This window comes from Rhinoraja longicauda, chromosome 16 (genome assembly GCF_053455715.1).
Source record: "Rhinoraja longicauda isolate Sanriku21f chromosome 16, sRhiLon1.1, whole genome shotgun sequence".
Lineage (NCBI taxonomy): Eukaryota > Metazoa > Chordata > Chondrichthyes > Rajiformes > Arhynchobatidae > Rhinoraja > Rhinoraja longicauda.
This window is the reverse complement of record NC_135968.1, coordinates 24,647,145-24,670,627: the sequence shown is the minus strand read 5'-3', so window position 1 is coordinate 24,670,627 and position 23,483 is coordinate 24,647,145. Positions and strand designations below refer to the sequence as shown.

At 38.9% G+C, this 23,483-nt stretch overlaps 3 protein-coding genes across 3 annotated transcripts in view; 2 read left to right on the top strand and 1 right to left on the bottom strand.

Annotated features, from left to right (window-relative positions):
- rab11fip2 (RAB11 family interacting protein 2 (class I)) overlaps positions 1–2,267 on the bottom strand; it is a 56,893-nt gene extending 54,626 nt beyond the window's left edge. Inside the window, exon 1 of the mRNA XM_078413436.1 lies at positions 1,354–2,267. Within this exon, the coding sequence (XP_078269562.1) occupies positions 1,354–1,706 (353 nt within the window). The 5' untranslated portion in view covers positions 1,707–2,267. The remainder of the gene's footprint in view (positions 1–1,353) is intronic.
- LOC144601366 (uncharacterized) lies at positions 1,457–20,814 on the top strand. The gene is made up of 6 exons (XM_078413437.1): positions 1,457–1,595; positions 8,375–8,595; positions 11,494–11,613; positions 12,621–12,782; positions 14,940–15,051; positions 18,308–20,814. The coding sequence occupies exons 3-6, from the start codon at positions 11,541–11,543 to the stop codon at positions 18,444–18,446; spliced, it is 486 nt and encodes a 161-aa protein (XP_078269563.1). The 5' UTR covers positions 1,457–1,595; positions 8,375–8,595; positions 11,494–11,540; the 3' UTR covers positions 18,447–20,814.
- The window catches only part of LOC144600831 (uncharacterized), a 140,820-nt gene continuing 119,275 nt past the window's right edge, over positions 1,939–23,483 (top strand). Inside the window, exon 1 of the mRNA XM_078412720.1 lies at positions 1,939–2,217. Within this exon, the coding sequence (XP_078268846.1) occupies positions 1,949–2,217 (269 nt within the window). The 5' untranslated portion in view covers positions 1,939–1,948. The remainder of the gene's footprint in view (positions 2,218–23,483) is intronic.

The window sequence follows — 23,483 nt, the reverse complement described above, 5'->3', positions numbered from 1 at the left end:
ATAAAGGCATGTGTTGCTTTACTATCAGTAGTAGTGACACTAATTTATTGAGATTTTGTTAAACTGTAGGATCAGCCAATATTGAAATGTGTCCCATATTCTTTTCACATTTTGAGAAAGAGCTTCTCAAAATATACAAGTTAAGGAAAATGGGATGGAGGAGGGAATGGAATGAAAATGGTGATGAAATAATCCTAAGGGAATGGATATAAAATGGGTTGGCTCCTTTTCATGCAAAATCTTCATAACCCTTCCCTCAAACATTCTCATCCAGTCCATCAGCCTTCTTCCTAACTACAATCACTTTTGTATTCTTGGATAATTTTTTTCAGATCATGAAAACAGAGGACTTAGACTTTTGAAACTTCTTTAGGAACAACCACTTCAGAAAGGTTCAGCTTCAAATCCTAGAAATGGCATAGAAGGGATTGGAATGCTTTTTTTAAGCAAAAATTGTGACACAAATGAACATAACTGTGGGAATTAGGTTCCATCTTCTTTTCGGCTGACAATGAAACAGATTTTGTACTAATTATATTTGTTATCTGATTCATTCAGAATCAAAGGCGACACCAATATAAATGTAATGTTAAATTCACTCTTCGTTTACCATCTTTTCACAAAGGACAATGAAAAAGAAACTTTCAAATTCTCAGTCCAATAGGAATGAGAATCCCTGTGCAAGTAAATATGCTATAAAACTAGAGTGCTGTGCCAGACTGTGATTTCAGAACTAGTTTGTTTTCCTTTTCATACCTGCCCAATGGTATGTCAGTTTCTTCCATCCCAAACATCTTGTCAAACTGATTTAGGCCAAACCAGTCACTATCTTTCCACAAATACCATGGAATAGAAGTAATTAATTAGTGTGGATAACATGAAAGTTACATTTATCACTGCCAAAGATACTCAAATTTTTCAGAATTAGTTCAACATTAAAAAATATTGATCTAAATAATACAATAAAACTTTGCATATTCTCGTGATGCAGACAAAAAAAACCAATTACTTCCTACAGGATACCATCCTATATCTATGTCCAGTGCCCTTTTATTATAATCTTTTCTGTATTGTACAGAATTGCCAGTTTACAAAATGTACTGTGAAGCAATTGACAAATGAAATCCAAGATTTAGATTACCACCTTACTAACCTAATCCAATCTTTTATTAAGAGTGGAATGTTTTAATTATGTGCACTATATACGTTATTCAAAATACACACCATAAACCATGTATAGATAGTAAATAACTTTTCATTTGTTTAAATTTTGGCTGGTGTACAGTTCGTCTTAAATAACTATTTATAAAAGCCATGCGTCCTGCCACCACACAAAAAAAGGAAAACACTTACTCTTTTTGCCTCCTCGATTTATTTTCAAAAAGTTCATTGAGGCAAATGGCCACTTGTCCGAGGAATTTATCCAGCCCGACCAGTGAACGGTGCATGACAAACAGGTGTAGGGTGTATTTCTCCGGCGTTCCTTGCAGCAATAGACCAGGGAACTCAAAGGACACTTCCTCCTTCCATACAGGGGACACGGTTTTCTCCGCCACCGAGGTCGAATATTTCTCTTTACCCAGCTGGATAATAGTGTAGGTATCATTGGTGCCGTTTTTACCTTTGGAGTTCAAATCTCGGGCTTGTAGGACAGTAACTTGGACGTGGGTGGGAAACCACGTCTGCGACTGCTCGGCCAGCATCATCTCGTTCACTTCGCTCAACGCAACCTCTCTTTTCTTACGGGGGGATAAAAATGCACAGGCCCGGCGAATGTTTAGCCTCTACCACGTCCTGACCGACCCGGCATCGTAATCTCTGACTGCCACCGGTCACGGCAGGCCGAAACCCAAGGAGAAAGCCCTGGGCCCGTCCCAATCTCCCATCTTCTCCGCGTCCTGCCGGGCGGAAGGGCCACAGGTCAGAGTTGAGACTCGTCCCGTTTCCAATGGCAACGCGCTCGGCTTTAGCAACGCGCTCGGCCTTGGATACGCGCTCGGCCTGGGCAACGCGCTGGGCGTTGGCAACGCGCTCAGCCTTGGATACGCGCTCGGCCTGGGCAACGCGCTGGGCCTGGGATACGCGCTGGACGTTGGCAACGCGCTCGGCCTTGGATACGCGCTGGGCCTTGGATACGCGCTGGGCGTTGGCAACGCGCTGGACCCGCTCCGTGTGTCGCTGCCTCCGAGGCCCGCGTTTCCATCACCGTTCGCGGAGGTGAGCAAGATATTCTTCCACCACCGAGTGATTATCGGCTATGCGTGCAGAAAATAACTGAGACTGTTAGAAAGATTTATACTTCGGCCAAAAAATCTCAGGGCTGCCGCAGAGTTTTACTTTAAAATCATTTAGGTGAAAAGACGACGTGTAGGAAGGAACTGCAGATGCTAGATAGATACAAACTACCGAAGATAGATACAAAATGCTGGAGTAACTCAGCGGGACAGGCAGCATCTCTCTGGAGAGAAGGGATGGGTGACGTTTCGGGTCCAGACCCTTCAGACTCAGACAGCTGCTCTTTCCTGTCAAATGTATTCATATACTGTACAATCGGGATTCCAAATTAACATGATTTCATTCTCTGCGTGCTTTTCCAATTCTTATTTATTGCAAACTTTTGATTCTCCAGATGAAAATCGGCCATTAACTACCCTTTTACATGTTTTCTTTAATTGCCGTATTTCATTCAAGTTTTCTGTTGCTATAATTTCCTAATTGTTCTTCCCTTCGAAGATTTACCTTGAGGACCTTAAGAGATTTACAGATTTTCTTAATTTAATTTGTATTGCTTCCTGCCTGCTGAAATCTATTGGTATTTATTTTCAGTGTAATACTGAATTCTTTTCTGGTGTTGCGTTGACTTGCACTTTAGCACCCATGTCCATTTCACTGTCAAACTTTTCATATTTTAAGATAGTGCTGAAGTAACTCAGCAAACCAGGCAGCAATTCGGGAGTCCATGAATAGGTTGGAGGACAACTTCTTCAAAGTCGGCGTACCATGAGGAGATTTTGCAGCGGCGCAATCTATATACTAAAACTCTCGTTTGTTTGTTTGTTTGTTTGTTCCTGAACTACAGCCAAAACGGTACACGATAGCGCGACAATTTTAGGTCCACCCTATTTACCGTCATCCCTTTGGTGCTAATGGAAGAAGTTTCATTGAAATTTGTGTTATATTTTTAGTTATTCACATTTTAAAGTTTAAATCTATCTCCTAGGGAGGGGGTAGGGGGGTGGGGAGGGGGAGGAGGGTGGATAAGGGGGGTTGAGTGAGAGGGAGGGGGAAGGGAGGGTGGGGGAGAGGAGAGAGGAGAGGGTGCTGCTCCAATACAGTGGAGATTTTGGGCCCAACGGGTCCACTTGGTCTGGTATAAGATATAAATCTATAAAATATAAATATATAATATAAAATAAAAGTCTATAAAATCTAAAAAATAAAATATAGAACCATGGAACTGCAGATGCAGGTTTACAAAAAAAGATACAAAATTCTGGAGTAACTCAGCAGATCAGGCAGCATCTCTGGAGAAGGAGGAGAACTTCCCCAAGGTAGGCACACCTTGAGGAATTTTCTAAATTCTTCAAAGCACACATACCTTAAGGAAATTTCTAACTTATTTAAAGTAGGCATATCGTGAGGAGACTGCCTGACCTGCTGAGTTACTCCAGCACTTTGTGTCTTTTTGTAAACCAGCATCTGCAGTTCCTTGTTTCTACATTTTACTACTTCACTGTAAAATCTCCTCAAAGTATACCTACTTTGAAGACGTTTTCCTCCTCTCCAGCGATGGTGCATGACCCATTGAGTTACTCCAGCACTTTGTGCCTTTTTTTGTAAACGAGCATCTGCAAGTACAATAATTTTACGTGGCACATTTATCGCTGAAGCTATCTTGTGCAAATAATCGGCTGTGAAGAACAGTTTTAATATAGGAGACAGGTAGAAAAGTGGAGGAATTTAAGGAGAAAATTGCAGAATCTAGGATCCTGGACAAATGACCAGATATTAAACATCATTATTTCGTTGGAAACTCTGGGACAAGTTTGTGACTCAGAATGGAGTTTCAGGCCTCCTACTTCCACTTCTGCTAGCATCTACTCTGTCTGAAGTCAATTGCAGCTGAAACCATCAGCCACATTTTTATTCCCTTTTGACTTGATTATTTCCAAGCATTCTTGGATAAATTGCCTCAATCTTGATTACAGTCTTGATTATTTGAGTACAAATGTGGTCATCCAAAATCCGCATCTTTATTAAATTCTTTCACCCATCAATACTGTACTTGCCGGCCCATATTGATGATCAATTAATCAAAATCACAACTTTAAAATCCTCCCCCTTGTTTTCCTATATTATTGTTGCAGTCTCCTCTGCCACAACCCTTCGAGATACCTCATCTTACATGGGACCTTCTCAATTGTATTAAAATTGGGGGTTTAATGGGTCTTCCACAGCCCCATAACTCTTCGGATGCATTTGGATTATGTTATTGTGTATTAAGTAAGCAAGGGGTAATTTTGTCCACATAATCTGATGGAGTCTAATGTGCAATATGACATGATCGTTGAAGATAATGTAATCTGTCTCACACAGCGCCTTTTGAAATTTCTCAGAAAGGACCCAAGGAACCTCATTGGCAAAGCATTAATTTGAAGTGCAATATTTTGCTTTGGCAAACATAAACGTTTGGCAAGCTAGTGCAGCAGAAAATGTGCACCTCAATGTTTTTACCCATACTTTACTTTAGACGATGCTGGCTGAGAATCATGGTGCACCCTGGGGGCATATTTGGCATTTAACTAACAACCATGTGGCATGTGGGCCTCTTACTGCTAACCACCTTTGCTCATTTTTATGAATAAAAGGGGGCTGAGGAGAACTCAGTGGGTCAGGCAGCATCTGTAGAGGAGATGGACAGGCAGCATCTGTAGAGGAGATGGACAGGCAACATTGTGGGTTGAGACTTTTCCACACCCATGTGGCAATCAACCCCCTCACCTGAAGATGGACATAAAAAGTTGGAGTAATTCAGTGGGTTGAGACCCTTCTTCAGACTGAAAAGTCACGACCCGAAACGTCATCCATTCCTTCTCTCCAGAGATGCTGCCTGAACCGCTGAGTTACTCCAGCTTTTTGTGTCTATCTTCAGTTTAAACCAGCATCTGCAATTCCTTCTCACACAATCCCCTCGCCTGTATCACTTGCCAGGCTTTGCCCCCCCCCCACCACCTCTCTTTTGCAGTTTTTTTCCCCTCCTACTCCTTAAATCTGAAGAAGGGTCTCCAACCCAAAACATCATCTGTCCATTCCCTCCACAGATGCTGCCTGACCCACTAGGTTCCTCTTGCACTATGTTTTTTTTGCTCAAGATTCCAGCATCTGCAGTTTCTTGTGATTCCAAAAGTCAGTACTAAGGCTGGGTTTAGGAGTAGGATGGGTAGTTTTGGGCTGACTGGTTAGCATTGGATCAGTGGGAGCTTCTACTATATTTCAGGTGATGGAGGTGGGAGAAAAGGATGAGATTGAACATTGGACCATGGAGAGAGAAGTAGGAGCAGGATGATGCTGTGGATGGCACAGTGGTGCTTTGCACAGAGCAGCTATCTCACAGCTCCAGCCACCTGATTGTGACACCCAAACTGTCTGTGTAGAGTTTTTACATTCTCCCCATGTGCGGGTTTTCCCAGGATGTTCTGATTTCCTCACGTATTCTCATGTTGTGCTGGTTGTCAGATCAATGGTAACTTGGTGAAATCAGGGAAGTGTTAATGAGAATATATTAGAGTAAAGGTTACGGGGAAATAAGTGGGAGAATGGGATTGATTGGGTTATTCTGTCCAGGACTTGATGGGCCAAACGGTTTCTTCCTATGTCACAAGAAATGTGAGGATGTGAGAAAAAAAGATTATAGATGTTGGGGGAAGAAGAATTGTGATTTATGTTGTGGTCAGAATGGGGGAAAAGCAGCTGACTTCTGCTCCATCCAGAATGTTGTTGCTGAATGAGTGCTTGCTGTAGTGATGGGAGGGGGGGGGGGGGGGCTCCTGCAAGCTCAGAGAGACCTGGACATTGAGGATCAGCTTCTACAGAAGGAATAATGTGGGGCCCTGGAGACCCTTCAGGGTATTGCAGTCAAGTACTGGCAGAATGTTGTCACGGAGGTCTGCAAGATTGAGTACAATCTCTGAATGCCTCAATTTTGGGAAAGATTGTAATGAGGGCAAATGCCCATATCCACTTTGCCTGCTTTTGTGTGGTGTATGAAAAGGATATGAGATCCCTCTATTAGAATGGAATTTGGGGGGGGCCTTCTAAATAAAGCACTGAGCGTCAAGCAATGAAATGTAGCTAGTATCAGAGGCAGCAGCCTGGAATGGTCTCAAGCTAGGAAACTGTGAATGAGTGAATGAGTGTGACTCTGACCTCCATGGACAGAGCAGTCAAGGTATACATGTGAGGTATACATAGAAATCTCAACAAGAAGAAGAAATGCAGTTTTCCTGTTGGTACTGTTTCAGGGGAAAATGGGTTAGTAAAGCATAGTTGTTTTGTGAGTAAATAATAACCGTCATTTATCAGAGCAGTGAATTCTCCATGTGTAACTGTCCTACTGGTATCATTTGGGGAGAGTCTTATGCCAAGAAAAAAATGCTGTGAAATTAATGAAATTGATGGCTGCAAATATTTACAAAATTATTATATTCCAGGTTGACTTAATTGTTGATAGCATGGCACCATTTGTTTTGGGATCTCCCACCCACAGTGTATTCAAATGGTAATAAAAGATGCCTTGGCACAATTCAAGGGTCCTTTGCAGTATTCATCCCATATCCAAAAATACTGGCCCGATGTTTCTACAAAACTATTTGCTACATAGGATCACCAGGATGAAGCTGCCTGTAATCCTATTGACAAAGCTCTGCACAACACAGGGCATTGATGATGTAAACCCACAAAAATGCTTTCACAGCCAGTAAAGTCACACACAGGCGGAAACATTTTTGACATTCACACTTATATACTTTCAAGAACCATTTGTAATTAAGTATGCTTTTTTAAAGTTTATTAAAATATTTAAGAGCATTTAAAGAAACAAATGTAAAGAATAGAGCAAATAGAATCAAAATATGAATCTTTGATTTATCTTTATTTAAATCAAAAGATGTAAATTTGTTATAACTTGCCGATCTTCCTCACAGCTGTTTCTCTCTGACAAATGCAGTTGCTGAATCTGCACCAGGTCAGCAAATATGTCCAAAATTGCAGAGGTTCATGCTCCATTGATATGTAAGCAGAATGTGAGTAGATTAGCAATGGTGATCAATTGTGCAGAATGTCGGGACTTGTTTGTTCTACAGAGCAATCCTGAAACTTTGCGCAAAGTGGTAAATGTTGGCAGTTCCATGCAGGAATTTGTATAATAATATGGCAATGATTCTTATAACTTTCCCTTCCCACAGTTAGCAAGTCAGGTGAAACAAGTACAGCACAAGAACAGGCCCTTCAGCCCACAATGTCTATGCTGAGCATGATACCAAGGCCATCTCTTATCTGCCCACACGCCATTCATATCCTTCCATTTCCCTGCATATCCATGTGCCTATCTAAAAGTCTTTTAAATTCCACTCTTCCCAACCACCACCCCAGGCAGCGTGTTCCAGGCACTCACCATCCTCCCCTGTGTAAAAAAAACTTGCTGCGCAAGTTTAAACCTTTCCTTTAAACCTTTCCTCTCTCATCTTAAAGCTATGCTTTTTATATTTAACCTAAAGTTTTCCCTTTGTCTCTGAAAAATTTCTATACTTCTATCAGGTCTCCCTGCAACACCCAGCATTCCAGAGAAAACAATCCAAGTCTATCCATCTCTCCTTGTAGCTAATACCTCCCCAATCCAGGCATCATTCTGGTAAACCTCCTCTGCATTATTTCACAATCTAATGAAGTTGTATGTAACATTGGGAAAGGCCTGCCACAGTACATAATAAAACCAGACCCAAACTCATCTCTGCCTTAGTTAATTGGAACCTACCAGAGACACGATATTTTTTTATAACCAGCCTGATTCAAATGTGGTGCACATAGTTGTATTATTTTCCATGCTACTTATATTCTCCTGCCTATTTCACCCCGCATGACTGGTGTATTTTCTGAAAGGTTCCATCCAACCCTAACCTGAGGACATTTCATTCTTTTAATACCTGACCCATGCTGAATCTGACACATATATTCAAGTCCCTTTCGGTTCAGATCTGGTAGCCCAGCTCGCAACAGCAGTAGTTTCTTTGTTATTACTGCCACAAAAGTCTGAGCCATTGTGTGTGAATGAAAGTAATAATAAAATCATTTTAAGACCATTTTATCTTTACTGCAGGTGCCATCAGCTTCATACTGAGCATTAACTGCAGGCAGGAACAATATCGACTGCAATGGCAGCTCAGCAGCAACATACTTTGAAATGACCACGGATCTTGAAAAGCATAATATAATTGCAACTATTTCAGCAATAAGTCAGATAGAGTAGAATGCATCAATTTTTTCACTTTTTTTAAAGGCTTTATCTGAAAACCATAGTGAGTCGCTCAACTATAACAGGCAAGTATCAATAATAAGTATTTCTGAATAATTGGGAGTCGAGCATTCAGTGTTTGAATGATAAGGATAGCCTGCACTTTAAACAGAACACAGACATAAAAGGCAAAAACAAGTAAAATGGAATGGTGCTTTAAATAACATCAGGTAGATTCAAACAAAATTTGTGCTACTGTAAAGCTGGAGAATAATAGTCAGATCTTTGCTGAAGTGGCTGAATTGGGAGATAAAGAGTCGCATAAAGAAATAGGCAAATGCGCTTTCAACAATGCAAGTACCAGGAAGTGGAAAAAAAGGCTGGAACATAAACAGCACCTAAGGATTACTGAAAGAGAAATAAGGAAGGAAAATAAGAAATTAGAAAGGAAAATTGCAGTGGTTTATAAAGGGGAATAAGAAGTTTTCAGTTATATTCACAGAAGGCTGAGGATTAGAGAACACTTCGGGACTAAGGGATAAGACTGGCAGATTAGTTGTAGAGGATCAGGGCATGGATGCATTTTTAAATGGGTTCTTCACTTCAGTTTTCGCAAGAGAGGTTTCCTGATCCCATAAATAAGATGACTGGGAGAGCAGGGAGTGTTTAGTGAAGATAGATATTTGTAGAGGAAGTGTTATTAAGGAACTGGAGGCCTGACTGCGTACATTTGGGAATTCTTCAACAACACAGAAAGCGGGAGCTTTGGCAGATATCTTTTTTTAGCTCCTTGAAAGCAAGGACAGTACCTAAGGAAGATAGGTGATGTGGTTTTGACTTTTGAGATTTTGTTCAGTAATATTCTTTTTAATGAAAGCTGGTATGGGTTTAGGAGGGACAACTAAGCTGAGGGTGGTGGAGAGGCAGTAGATGTAACAATTTAATCTAGGTGACCATAAAGTATTTGAAAAAGTATATATCAGAAGAAACTAGATACTATGATCACAGTTTGAGGATTTAGGAGAGAAATTAAGCAAGCAATATTAGAGGATCACTATAAATAATTATTGTAGTTGAAACTGTTTAACCTGGAGAGTTTGATTTAAATGACTTCCTTTTAGTGGGAACATTGATGAAAATAATTCATGCATAATCTCTAGTTTTGTTCAAAGGAACAAAAGTCAGAAACGATGATTGGCTTCATGTAGTGGTCGTATGAGGAGTTGTGCTCAAAATGATGTAGAAATATTTAGAAGCATTGCACTGATTTAAAAGAGAATTTGCAGTGTCAAATTTACTTCAGTAATTAGCATATTATCACAGCTTTGGACGTATATTTGCAGCTGGACTTAAGGGGATGTGGAAACTCTGTCCGGTAACTAGAATATTAAAATGTATGGCATAGAAAGGGGAAATAAGTTGTTTAAGTCTTCATGGGTATTTAAAATATTTTTCAGCTTTTGATACAACATGAAGCAAGTACAGTGGAAAAGGAACTGCAAACAAAAATAAAGTAAAATAAATCCCAGTAAAGCATTTGTGCAAAAGTGGTAGCATGATGTACTTTGATTTTGTAAGCAAAATCCAGGATGCAGTTACCAGAAGCAGAAGTTTGCTTCAGACTACCTTTGTTGCTCTATGTTTTGTGGCTTCAAATAAATCCAGTACTTTGTCAAACTGATGTATGCTTTCTATAGGAAAGATGATGAAATGTTCTCCTTTGCAAACAATAGATTGACAACAAACTGACATTTAGTATTCATGACAGATATCAGCTTGGAAGGATGCAGCGAGATGAACATTTTTTTTAAAGTGCCGTTAGATTCGTAAGGTTAACCGCGCCTCTGGAAAAAGCTGTGGAAAGATCAATTTTTTTAAATTGTGATTACATTCAAACCTTCTATGTGATGACAAATGTTATTGCTAGCATGCAGAGAAGAGTAAAGTGACCTAATAAATATTGATCCAGCTATAAATAGATATACAATGATCATATCTAAGATGTGGTCGTGCCTACCTTTTTGTCTCCACAAAATGTTCCCTATCACATGTAAATGTGGAACTATCATTTAATGTTCAAATTAATTCTTACTTGCTCTCTATTATTTCATCCAATAGAATAGCTCAATTTTGCAAGGTTATTGTAAAAAATAATAGATTTATGAATAGATGGTTTTAATTTTAATGACACATGACAGACATGACACATTTTTATAGTTGTACCAATTTTATTTAAATATTTGGTATGAAAAAAGATAGAAAATTCCTCTTTATTGGAGCATCTTTCACACAGTGAAATGTCCCAAAGTGTTTTATAGGTGAAGACATACTTTTCATGGTGGTACACCTATTATCTTAGAAGAATGACATATTATTTGTATTTAGTAAGATGATGAAAGTAAGATTTCTACAGTGAGGGTAACCGGAGGGGGGTTGAGGGGGGGGGGGTAGATATTTGTTAGAGCTCTTAAGCTGGCTGCTTTTATATTCACCTAGGGGAACAGGATCGTTCAAAATAGTCCATTCTAAAATAAAGTTGTATGACTCCTATGAACTTTGTTATGTCTACATGACATGTGACTTTTAGACATAATTTGTGCAAACTTGAAGTTGTCTGTTATTTGTAATCTTGGCATTTTAAACTTTGATATTTAGACTAAATTTCTAAATTTGCAGATAATACTAAAATGTGGGCTGGTGACAGAAATAACCAATATTGAAGAAGACCACAACAAATTAAAGAACATTTAATCAGATTGCAGAATGGGCATTGGCTATTTAGGATCAAAGATATTTTTTTTCAGGTGGTTTCACAATGGGCAGTATTATTTTTTATCATTAAATAATAGTTGAGGTAGAAAATATGCAATTGTCTCTAGTTCTGCCCTTGTCTGTTGCTAACATTAATATGGAAACAATTTCTTGTGCCTTAAAATCATCGAGAAGTTGCACTATAACTTGTCTTTTTTTGTGTGTGTTTCAAGCTTATAGTTAACTCCCTCACAATCAAGTGACTGCTCCTTTACTCACTATGGCATTAAGGACAAAACCTCAGAAACATAAATCATCAGATTCTAGTGATATACTTGGGGCAATCTCACCAGGTAAGGAAAATTTATAAAATGATCATAGGCAACCTTCAAAATACAGACATTAGTGATGATCAGTTAAACTGATGGCATACTGAACATAATACTATTATGTTTGTTAGAAGGAAAAGTGTCCAATTCAGTCAACCATTCAAACATGAGAATAGAAATGAATGTTGATTTCTCGAAATCTAATTATTTTAAAGAAGTTTAAAGCTTTTATTTTTTGTGATTGAAAATCAATTTATGTTATGAAACACAAGACTTGTATATTGCTTTACATCAACAGGAAATTTGACAACATCTTTGCAGATATGACTCACCCCTGTGCCCCTAAATTGATTTCCATGTCAGGAACACAAAATGATGCCATTTTCCCATGCATTGTCCCACCTGTGACCATTGTTGTTCGCTCCAAATAGGGTTTCCCAATTCAATACTGGATTGGGAGCATGTTAGATAAATCTTCCATTTAGTCTTCATGCTTTGGCTGCCCTTCTTCTCGGACCTCCACCTGAACCAGCTGAGAACTCTCACTTTTTAACCATGAAATTACTTCAGGACTAGAAATTACAGCTGAATGTGACAAGAGAAAAGTAAAAACATGGCATCCCGTGTTTTTAATTACCACCCAGAAAGTGTGATAGGATTAAGAAAAGGAAGTCAGAAATCGGTAACACATCACAAAGTGCATTTAAATTACCATGCCCTATAAATCATTAATTAGTATCGTTTATGGTTACAGACATTATTAGCCCACACTGTTACATTGGATGTAGTGTCAGGATATATATTTGCATAATTTGCAGCTCCAGTTTGCACACAGTATTGTTATTTATGCTGTGAAATGAGCCATGGCTGATTGATGTAGCTTATAAATTAGTTACTATAATATTACCATCTAGTGGACATCATCTTGGCATCATTCTATCAAGCCCTTAGGGACAGTGTCTTTCTGTGGATCAATTAAACAAAATTTCAAACCTGGGTTATTCATTACTTTTAAAATATTATTTGTGTAGCGAATCAGTATCTTGTCCGTCTGATTGAAGACAAAAAGGAACTGTCCTTCAAAAAGCCAACAGAGGATAGAATGAATATGGTTTTCCAAGTATTAGAAGATCTCTTGCCAGAATTGGGGATCTACGCCAGTGTATTGAAACTCATCAGGGATGAATTGTACGGTAAGAGGAAACAGAATTTAAAATTCCATATCTAATGCTACGTATATATTGATTTATTTTTATCTTTATTAATTTGAACAGAGCACAGCTATAGGATGAAATAGGTGTGAGTAAGATAAACTTAAATAAACCTAAGTAGAGATCGAGAGCTTCAGCATTCAGTTTGGTTGGACCGTACTTGAAGTACTGTGTACCGATCTAGTTGCCAGATTACAGGAGCATGTGGTAACAATAGAAAGAAAAATGAAGAGATTCACCAGGATATTGCTTGGAAAGGAAGGCTGTTGTTGTAAAGATAGATTTGAACGATGTGTATTGGAGAAGGTCCAGGTTTACGAGAGTGATCGCAGGGAAGATTGGGTGAACATATGATGAGCATTTAACGGCTCTGCGCCTACACTCACTGGAGTTTAGAAGGATGAGGGGAATCTCATTGAAACCTCACAAATAAAGAAAGGCCTGGATAGAGTGGATGCAGAGAGGATGTTTCCACTAATGGGAGAGTGTAGGACCAGAGGGCACAGCCTCAGAATAAAAGGACGTGGCTTTAGAAAGGAGATGAGGAGGAATTTCTTTAGTCAGAGGGTGGTGAATCTGCATAATTCATTGCTTTAGATGGCTATAGAGGCCAAATCTTTGGGTATTTTTAAAGCAGAGATTGACAGGTCATGATCAGTAAGGGTGTCAAAGGTTACAAGGATAAACCAGGAGAAAGGGGTTGAGAGGGAAAAGTAAGATCATCCATGATTGAATGGTGTAGTAGACTTGATGGGCCAAATGACCTAATTCTGCACCTATGACTTATGAACATGATAGGCTAGATTTATTCTCATTGGAATGTAGGAGGCTGAGGGATGACCATATACTGTGAAGGTTTATAAAATTATGAGGGGCATAGATAGGACACTCAGATTGGGTTTTTTTCCGAGGATGTTGAGTCTGATACTAGAGGATCAAAGTTTAAGGGGAGAAGGGAGAAACAAAAGAGATATGAGGAGTAATCAAGGAGTGGGGGATATTTGGAACAAGGCAGAGAAGGTAGATACTAGCATTTAAGTAAGTGCTTGCATAGCAGGAGTAGAGGTATTCAGGTATAATGCAGGCAAATTGGATTAGTGTAGATCGGCATCATAGTTGCCATGGATGAGGTAGACATAAGGTTACTGTGCTGTATAGTCCAATGATTCTAAATGTTAATTAAACATAATTTTCTTGGCATAGAATATATGGACTCCAGACAAGGTTTGTAGTGAACTGGCAGAGAACTAGCGTCTTTCAAGAAGGCTTAGGATCCAATGGAGGTGGCACTGAGATTCTTGTGTGTGGCACTGCAGATCCTGGGAGAGGAGGTCCAGAGGAAAATTAATTTCCTTTATCCTTAGTGCGACAAAGTGCTCTCCCATCACAGCTGCTGCTGTTCTGTTTGTCCTTATTTCCTCCTTGTATTCCTCTTGCAGACCCTTAGTATGATGCCATAATTTTGTTGCTGTGACTTCAACAAATATTTCCATTGAGCTAGGGCTAGTACTTGTTCTTTGAAGACCTCAATGGATTTTCACAATAAACATTGATAGTGTTGATGATGTTCCAGAAAAGCTCCCAAAATATTTCAAAAGCTCCCTATAAACTTCCAGTGCCAAGTGAAAAAGAATGAATGGTAAAGTTAATGTCACTTTATACCCTCTGTCGTTGTTTATTTCTTGTCAGTTGGACTTTGTTTGGAAAGACACAAAATGCAGGAGTAACTCAGGTCTTTGGTAGTATAAATAATATGTATTCATCTGTTTGACACCAAAATGATTTACTGTGCTTCTTTAATGTGTGACTGGGCCACTTATATGGTATTCAGACCCCAACTGATTTTGCATGTGGTTGTTCCTTGACCATTCTTCAACTTTTTTAAAATGGCATTTAGCACAGAATGCGTTATATTTGTATTTTAGCTTAAAGGGGCCACCTTAACCATCATAATGGCCTATTGTACTGTGAAACATTGGAACATTTTGATATCAGTATATTCTATATTAGTTGTCAGTGAAATCATATTCTATTTCAGCCGAGTATCCTAGTTATGTTTTACTTAAAAATGGATAGGGCTCCCTTGGTAAAGCAGTTAGCAGTTTTTCAAAAAATATATCATACAGTGGTGTCTTGCAGATGGAGTTTACAGTTCCCAACTTACGGTGAATTCAGGATCAGAGTCTGGAATAACTGATGTAGCCACAAGAGCACCTTACTTCAGCTTACTTCAATGCTTGCAGGAAAAGCGGTTAGTGAAAATAGAGTATCTATCACTTCACATAGATATATTACTGGTAACAATATCAAGAGAATTATTTCAGAAACAAAAATGTTAACTCTTTAGACAAAAATGTCAAAGTCCATTTCTGATAGGATTCTCGCTTATGGATTTGCTGTAGGGTACAAAAATCTGGCTGGTACTGAGTACTTCATTCACAGAAATGCAATCTTTTAAATTGGACACTAAACTCTGACCCATCTGTTCCCCTATAACCTATACTTTTGATGAGCAGGAAAGCTATTCCTTTTTGTTCTGCCAAATATTTGTTCTCAATACCACTAAAACAGTTTATCTGTTGTTGTCACTTTGCTGCTTATGCAAACTTTGCTGTGTGCAAACTAACTTCTGTGTTTCATACATTACAATAGTGACTACATATCAAAATATTATTACTAGCTATAAAGGCATCACAAAACGTTCTGTTCAAATGTTCTGTTACTTCTTTATTGTGCAATATTACTTCAAAGTGCTAAAAGTTTTTGTTTAAAAAACAAGACTTGGTTACGTCTAAAACAATAATTTTAAAATATTTTCTTGAGCTGCAGAAGTGCACAGTTTTACATAATCTAATCTGATATTTATGTTACATATTTAAAAAAAATATTCAAACAAATTGATGAAACTAATTTCTATTGGCTATATTGGCCCACCAGTTACAGCAAATTCAAAATTTTACGGAACTTAGACAATGTTAATAAACTGAAGAAATTTGCAATCTGTACTGGGTACTCAGATTGACCAGAACACTTAAACTTTCAATTCAAATCTATTATTTGAAGATCAATTAACTCTTGTGTTAGTTCATCTTCTCAATCTTATATTCAACTTTGCATCAATATTTTGTCAAATTCTCAATGTCTTTTTCCATAACTCTCTAATTAACAAGATCAACATGGAAGTGTCCATTACTTTTTCCAGTTATAATAATCATGGTTACATTCTGTTTTGCAGGCATTATTTAATTAGTGATTATGTCACTGTGGACATCCTTCCTTCCATATGTTTGATTTCAATTACACTGCATGTTGTAGATAGGAAAGAATTACACATGAACTCATTATGTTTATGTTATTCACTTACTGAGCATCTGTAAAATGTATGGTTTACAGCTATGTTCTAACTTGCACACAGTCCCATTTGCCTATCACTGCTCTCCTCAATTATCTCTATATCTTCATATTAAACAACATCTTTAATTTAAAAGGCTTATTGTTGTCAAATTCTTCCGTAGCCTTGCCCTTTCAATCTCTTTAATCTCTCCTATCTCTATGAAATTCCATACCATCTGTGCTCCTCCACTTTTTGTCTCTTGATCATCTGTTCTTTTAATTGCTTTGCCTTCAGCTGGCCCTAAATTCTGGAGTGTTTTTCTTAAAGGGCACTCCTTCTGAACCTCTTTTTCCTACTTTAAAATGCTCTTTAAACTTACCCAAACTCTCCTGGCAGCACTGTGTTTCAAACTTTGATTATAAAGATTTTTGTGAAGGGTCTTTGATTAAGTCATTACTTTTAAGATACATACTTTGTTTACTGTGCTATCAGTGGTAAAGATATTACTTCTGGAATATGATTACAATTTGTGGATTTAGATGCTAACACATCTAATTACGTTTTGGTGAACATTCTTTTGATGCATTAACTAACTTTGCTATTTTAAAGTAAAATTTAATGAACCTGAGCCTTATTTTGATGAGACTGTTATGCAAACATTTTGAAAGAGGGTTGATGAATATAAAACAAAATGAGATAAAAGTTGATACTGTTTAACAGAAAATGTTATTGTTATAACTGGTGAAGCTTATTAGTGTGCTGCTCTGAAGATACTTAAGTTCTTTGGAGGGAGTGCACTTTTTTTTAGTGTATTTGCACACCAGCACCTTGGATTTATATTGTTACTTTAGAGTTGGAAACTCTCAAAAGGATTTTGCAGGAATCTAATCAGCCAGAAGTTAACAGTGAGACTAAGGAGCAGTATTAGGAAAGGGTGATTAAAAGCTTGGTTAAAGAATCAGTTTTAATGAAATCTGGCAAACGAAAGATTTAGGGAGCCTTTATAAATTGGACCCAATGCAAAATTTCAGAATTTGTAAATAAGATAAGACAAAGGTTTTATTGGACAAAGGCAGTTTATTTTGGCTTTCGTCCAGAAATATATCTACGTTTGTTAGCCAAATCATCCATGCACTATCATCAGCTGTTTTTTCAAGCTCCTTTTCTTTTTGCTTGGCTGCTTTCTTGCTGCTATTTAAGTAAGCATTTCTTCTTAATATGTATGAGCTTCTAATATTAAATCATTGGTTCCTGTAACCGCCTATTGAGTTGAAAGATTGAGTTGAAATAATTTGTATACCAGGGGTAGCTGCTCGAAGCATTGAGGTACTTCTTTTGTGTTGACCAGATAGCACTAAAAATACCTGGACAATGATTTTGTGTCCGATATGCCAGGGCCCTTACCGAATAAAACAAAATACATTATTGATTTATTATTGTCCCATCTACTGAGATATAGTGAAAAACGGTGTGTGCTATCTAGTTAAATCATTATATACATGTACAATCACACCGCATGCAAGTACAAAAGGTAGTGCAAAAAGAAAAATGCCAGAGTGTAGAATGTGGAGGCACAAGAAACTGCAGATGCTGGAATCCTGAGCAAATGACAAACCATTGGAGTAACTCAGTGGGTCAGGCAGCATCTGTGGAAGGAAAAAGGATAGACAATATCTCTAATCAAGACCCTTCCTCAGATTGATCAAGGAGGGGTAGAAAAAAAACTGGAAAAGAAAGATTGGATGAGGCAAAGCTTGATAAGTGATACGTAGATACAGGTGAGGGGGGTAAATCGGACCGTTCTTGGCCTCGTGCTTTGCCTGAGTGAGGTCACACGCTAACTAGAAGAACATCAGCTCATATTCTGTTTGGGTAGCTTATAGCCCTGCTGTACGAACATCGAATTCTCCAATTTAATGTAATACTTTCCCAAACCTCCCTTTACCCATCCTCCCATTCCGGTGCACATCATTTTCTCCCACCACCCTAGTCACTGTGCTCCTTTCCCCTCCTCCGAACGCTCATCTCCCATCCCCAAATCCCACATCTCCCTTCTATCACTCCCCTTTCCCTTCCTTCCTGATTCCTTCCACCTATTTCCCTCTGAGTTTACATTTCACACCTCCTCTAGTTTCCTTTTCTGACATCCTTTTGTCTCCTTTCCACCTTCCAGGGCGGTCACGGTGGCGCAGCGGGAGAGTTGCTACCTTACAGCAAATGCAGCGCTGGAAATGCAGGGTTCGATCCTGACCACGGTGCTCTCTGTGTGGAGTTTGTACATTCTCCCCGTGATCTGCGTGGGTTTTCTCTGAGATCTTCAGTTTCCTCCCACACTCCAAAGACGTACAGGTTTGTAGGTTAATTGGCTTGGTAAATGTAAAAAATTGTCCCTAGTTGGTGTAGGATAGTGTTAAAAATTATCCCTAGTGGGTGTAGGATACTTCCAGTATAGTCCCTGGTGGACTTCGGAAGTGATGACCTCAAAATACAAGACACCTCTAACTTTTGACATTTATTCCACTTATCTGTCAATAACCTCCCCCCCCCTCACCTGTTTCCACCTATCCTTTGGCAGGAATTTCCCTACCTGCACCTCTCTTTTCCAGCTTTCACCTCCCTGTTACATCAATCTGAAGAAGGGTCCTGACTCAAAATGTTGTCTGTCCATTTCCCTCCACAGATGCTGTCTGACCCACTGATTTTCTCCAACAGTTTCTTTTTTCTGCTCAGAGTCCACCATATGGTGTCACAGCAATACAGTATTAAAGTTACAGAGAAAGAGTAGATAAAAAAAGACCTAGGGCTGCATTGAGGTAGGTTGTGAAATTGGATCTTTTCCCTCAGATTATGAGAGGATTGTTCAGTAGTCTGATAATGGGGGGGGAAGAAGCTGATTCTGAATATGGTAGTATGTGGTTTCAAGCTTTTGTATTTTCTGCCTGATGGGAGAGGGGAGGAGGGAGTGTAAATGGTGTGTAAATAGTCCTTAATCATTTCAGAGGCAGCATGGTGTAGATGGAGTCGATGGAGGGGAGGTTGGTTTGTGTGAAGGACTGGGCTGTTTCACAACTTTCTGCAATTTCTTGCAGTTTTGGGCAGAGCGAAAATAGTGATGCATAGGACACTTTCTACAATGCAATTATAGACATTGGTCGAGTCGTTACTTGCAAGCCAAACGTCCTTATTCTTTCGAAGAAGTGTACGTGTGGTGTGCTTTCTTGGCTCCAGCTTCAAAGTTGTTGGCCTAGGCAAATCTTAAATACTTATGCTTGGAACTTGAAGTTCTTGATCTCTATTTCAGCACCACTGATGCTGACTGGGGCATGTTTACCACCTCATTTCTTGAAGTCACTAACTATCTCCTTTGTCTTGCTGACATTGGGGGAGAGATTGTTATTGTGACACCATATTACTAAGCTCTATATTTCCTTCCTGTACTCCATCTTGTCATTGTTTGAAATTCAGGCCACAATGGTAGTACCATCTGCAAACTTGTAAATATAGTTGGAGCAGAATTTGGATGGGCAGTCGTGAGTGTACAGGGAGTATACCACGAAGCTGAGAATACATCCTTGTGGGGCACCTGCGTTGAGAATTATCATGGATAACGTTTTGTCTGTTATATTTTCTGGAGCAAAAATTAATCTGCTAGAGGACCTCAGTGCGTTAAGCAGCATCATTTGGGAGAAAGACTCTGCATCAGTCTCTATCCAAAGCATTGACAATTTCTTTCCCTCCCACAGATGGTGCTTGGCCTACTGAATTCTCCAAAAGTTAGTTTTTTCTCCAGATTCCAGCATCTGCAGTCCCTCTGTCTCTCGTTTCTCTTTCAGTTTTATAAAACGACTGCAGATTTGCATCTACCTTTTTGCAAACAATTTAAGGTGAGGCCAATGCTGACTATATGATTTTATTTTCAATCTGGAGCATGGGGAATTTCCACTTGTCTGACCTTTCAGCATTTTGATAGGAGTTTGGCTTTTGTTGACCAAAGTTGTTCCACGGGTTTTTCTGCATTGCTGAGACGTTGTTCAAATCTTTTTAAAACTCGTAACACGTTATATGAGGATAAATATGTTTAAGTGTCAGATGAGACTGAAATGTTTTTGGCTTGTGATTCTTTGAAATTGGAAGGGGGTGGTGGGAGAATGGGGGGTTGAGCTCTAAATTAATAGCACATTGCCCCAAGGCCCAAATGATTTCTGAAAGCTTTTTTGAGAGGTAAATGACTTATAGGTGATTAACTAAAGTTAATCTCCAATTTAAACTTCTGATGGCGTCTTTTAAATTCTGACAGATATTAGCTTCATCATATGAGAGGAATTCACTTCAATAACTTGAAAAGAAAAGAGGTCATAAGAAGCATGTAACTCCCAACCTATCAAATTCAGACACATATACTGGCAACTATTGCCATACATCGTGCAAATCTGGGATTGGACTATTCAGTCATAAGAGACACTGCAAGCTATTTATGCTTTTGACTGCAATAACCACTGTCCACAAAGATGGAATGATGTAACTAAAAATTAAATTAACTTTCATCAAAATTTGGAAGGTTTAAAATTCCAAATTCTTAAAATTAATTTCTATAATTATATTCTATAAATATATATTCACCTGAACTTGAGTTAAAACTCAACCATGAACTAAGTTATCAATACATCATGTGAAATTGTTCATGTGGAAATACAATAAACATATTTTAGCAAAAATAGTGTCGATGTAAAATTTTTGAATGATCAAATACAGACACCCCCTGGGTTATGGCTTTTCTAGAAAATATGCTCATACAGAATTTACAAATCACCACCAGAATTTTGAGATACATAATAACATGCACTCTCATGGTACTTGTATGAATATAAAGTAAATAAATAAACATGTTTTTTAAAAACACAATGCTTGATTTATGTACAGACGACGCAGTTATACTTAGTTTAGTTGAGAGATACAGCGCGGAAATAGGCCCTTCGGCCCACCGAGTCCGCACAGACCAGCCATCCCTGCACACTTACACTATCCTATACACTAGGGACAATTTACAATTATACCAAGCCAATTAACCTACAAACCTGTACGTCTTTGGAGTGTGGGAAGAAACCGGAGATCCAGGAGCAAACCCCCCACAGTTCACAGGGAGAATGTACAATCTGAATACAGACAGCACTCGTAGTCAGGATCAAACCTGGATCTCTGGTGCTGTAAGGCAGCCACTCAACCGCTATGCCACGGAAAATTGCGATACGGACTGTTCCCCGAGAACTCAACTCTCCACCCATATCATGGGAGTCGTCTGTGTTGCCCATTAAGCCTTAAATAGTAACCAATTCATATTTTTAACTTGCCCCATAACTTGGACATATCACAGTCATTGTGCAACTGTGATGGAATGAATAAATACTGTGCAACCAAAGAACCACCGATCAAATGAAAACATTCCACTGAAGCATGTTACAATTGTGCGTTCTGCGGCTATATCCATTCTCGATAATGCTGATCCCAATCAGTTTCTGTTTAATGGAGACCACAGGCATGTTCTTGTTGGGAAATTCAATAACAGTGATGCCACTGAAGGATGGCAGGAGACAGGACTGTTTCTTGTTAGCGGCAAAATACATAGTGTGAATGTTATCTGCACTAAGGTGGATTTTGTCCAAGTCCACTGAAAGCTGGCATGGTCTGCTACATTAACGGAGAACATATGGGAAGATATTGTAGAATCACCTGCAAATGGTTATGCTCTTGATTTCATGATAGAAGATCATTAATAATGCAACTAATGGAGTTGAGCTAGGAAAGCTCAGAAATAATAGAGCTTATTACAAGTATTCACTTTCCCTATTTGATGTCTACTTTTTTTCCTCTTTCAAGTATTTGCCTAATTACCTTTACATTTTGCATTAATCCTACACTAATCCAATTTTATTCGCCCCACATTTCCATCAACTCCTCCCTGACAATTATGCCCCCCCATCAAGAACATCTATTGTTCCATTCCTTGCTTGCACTTTGGAAAATCTGACCACCTGACTGTAGTTCTTCCTGCATACAGATAAAGACTGAAGAGCGCAGCACTGGCAAAGAAGACTATGAAGAGCTGGTTAGGGGAGGCGGAGGTTATGGGACTACTTTGAATCTGTGGATTGGGGCATGTCCAAGTAATTTGTTAGTGGACATGAATAAATATCCCACAGCCGTCAATGATGTCAGAAAGAAATATGTGGACAAGTGTGTACTTACAAAACCTTTATGTCTTCCCTGACCAAAGCCTTGGAAGAACCAGGAGATTTGTAATCTGCTGAAGGCTAGATCTGTGGTATTTTGCACTGGAAATCCAGAGTCAAAGTCGAGATACAACCTCCTGAAGGCCATTGTGAGCGCGAGAGACATTTCCAGACTAAGCTGGAGTCACAGGTGGACATTCCACAGCTGTGGCAGGGCTTACACACTACCACTTCCTGAAAGGCAATACTGGATAACATAAATGGCAATGATGTATCATTTCTGGAGGAGCTGAATGTCATTTATGCCAGCTTTGAAAAGGAGAGCAATTACTCACCGAGACAACCTCTCCACAGCTCCGATGATTTTTGTCTGTGAGCCCGATGTCAGACTTTTTTCATTTCATTTCATTTTATTTTATTTCGTACATGTTAAAAGACATCAATTAAAAAACAAAATAAACAAAAAAACAGAAGAAATACAAAGAATTTCATCCATTACTTAACGTCTTTACATGTGCGAAAAGGAGTAGGAAGAAGTGTGAACTTATTTAATCCTACCCCCATTCCCTAATCAATATTTATCAAGTATTATCTATAATAACTAATACCTAAAATACATATATAACTACATATATACTCACTCACCCCTACAATCATATGAATATACTTATCTACACAATAATGTCTATATTAACTACATCTGATATATATACATACATTAGGCCAATCATATATATATACATTGTAGCGACCATAGAGATTAGTCCTGGGAGTCGAACCCTCAGATTGGCCAGCAAGGTCACGTGTGGGCGCGACCGTAGGGATTGCTCCAGGGAGTTGAGCCCGCTGATTGGACAGCGACGTCACATGTGGTTTTGGCGCCCAAAACCAGTCAGTTAGGAGAGTTCTTCGAAGTGAACAGTTTGAATTAATGGTTGTCTGTAATCTCGTTCGTTATACTTTGTAATCGAATGTTGCTGTCGCAATAAACTTCTTTAACAAAGAACGAGCCTCCAGACTCGCCATATTGGTGACCCCAACGTGATCCAGCCGATCACCTACCATGGGTGAACAAGACGCCTCATCTTCAGTTCCTACGCCCGGCGCACCGCAGCTAAACGC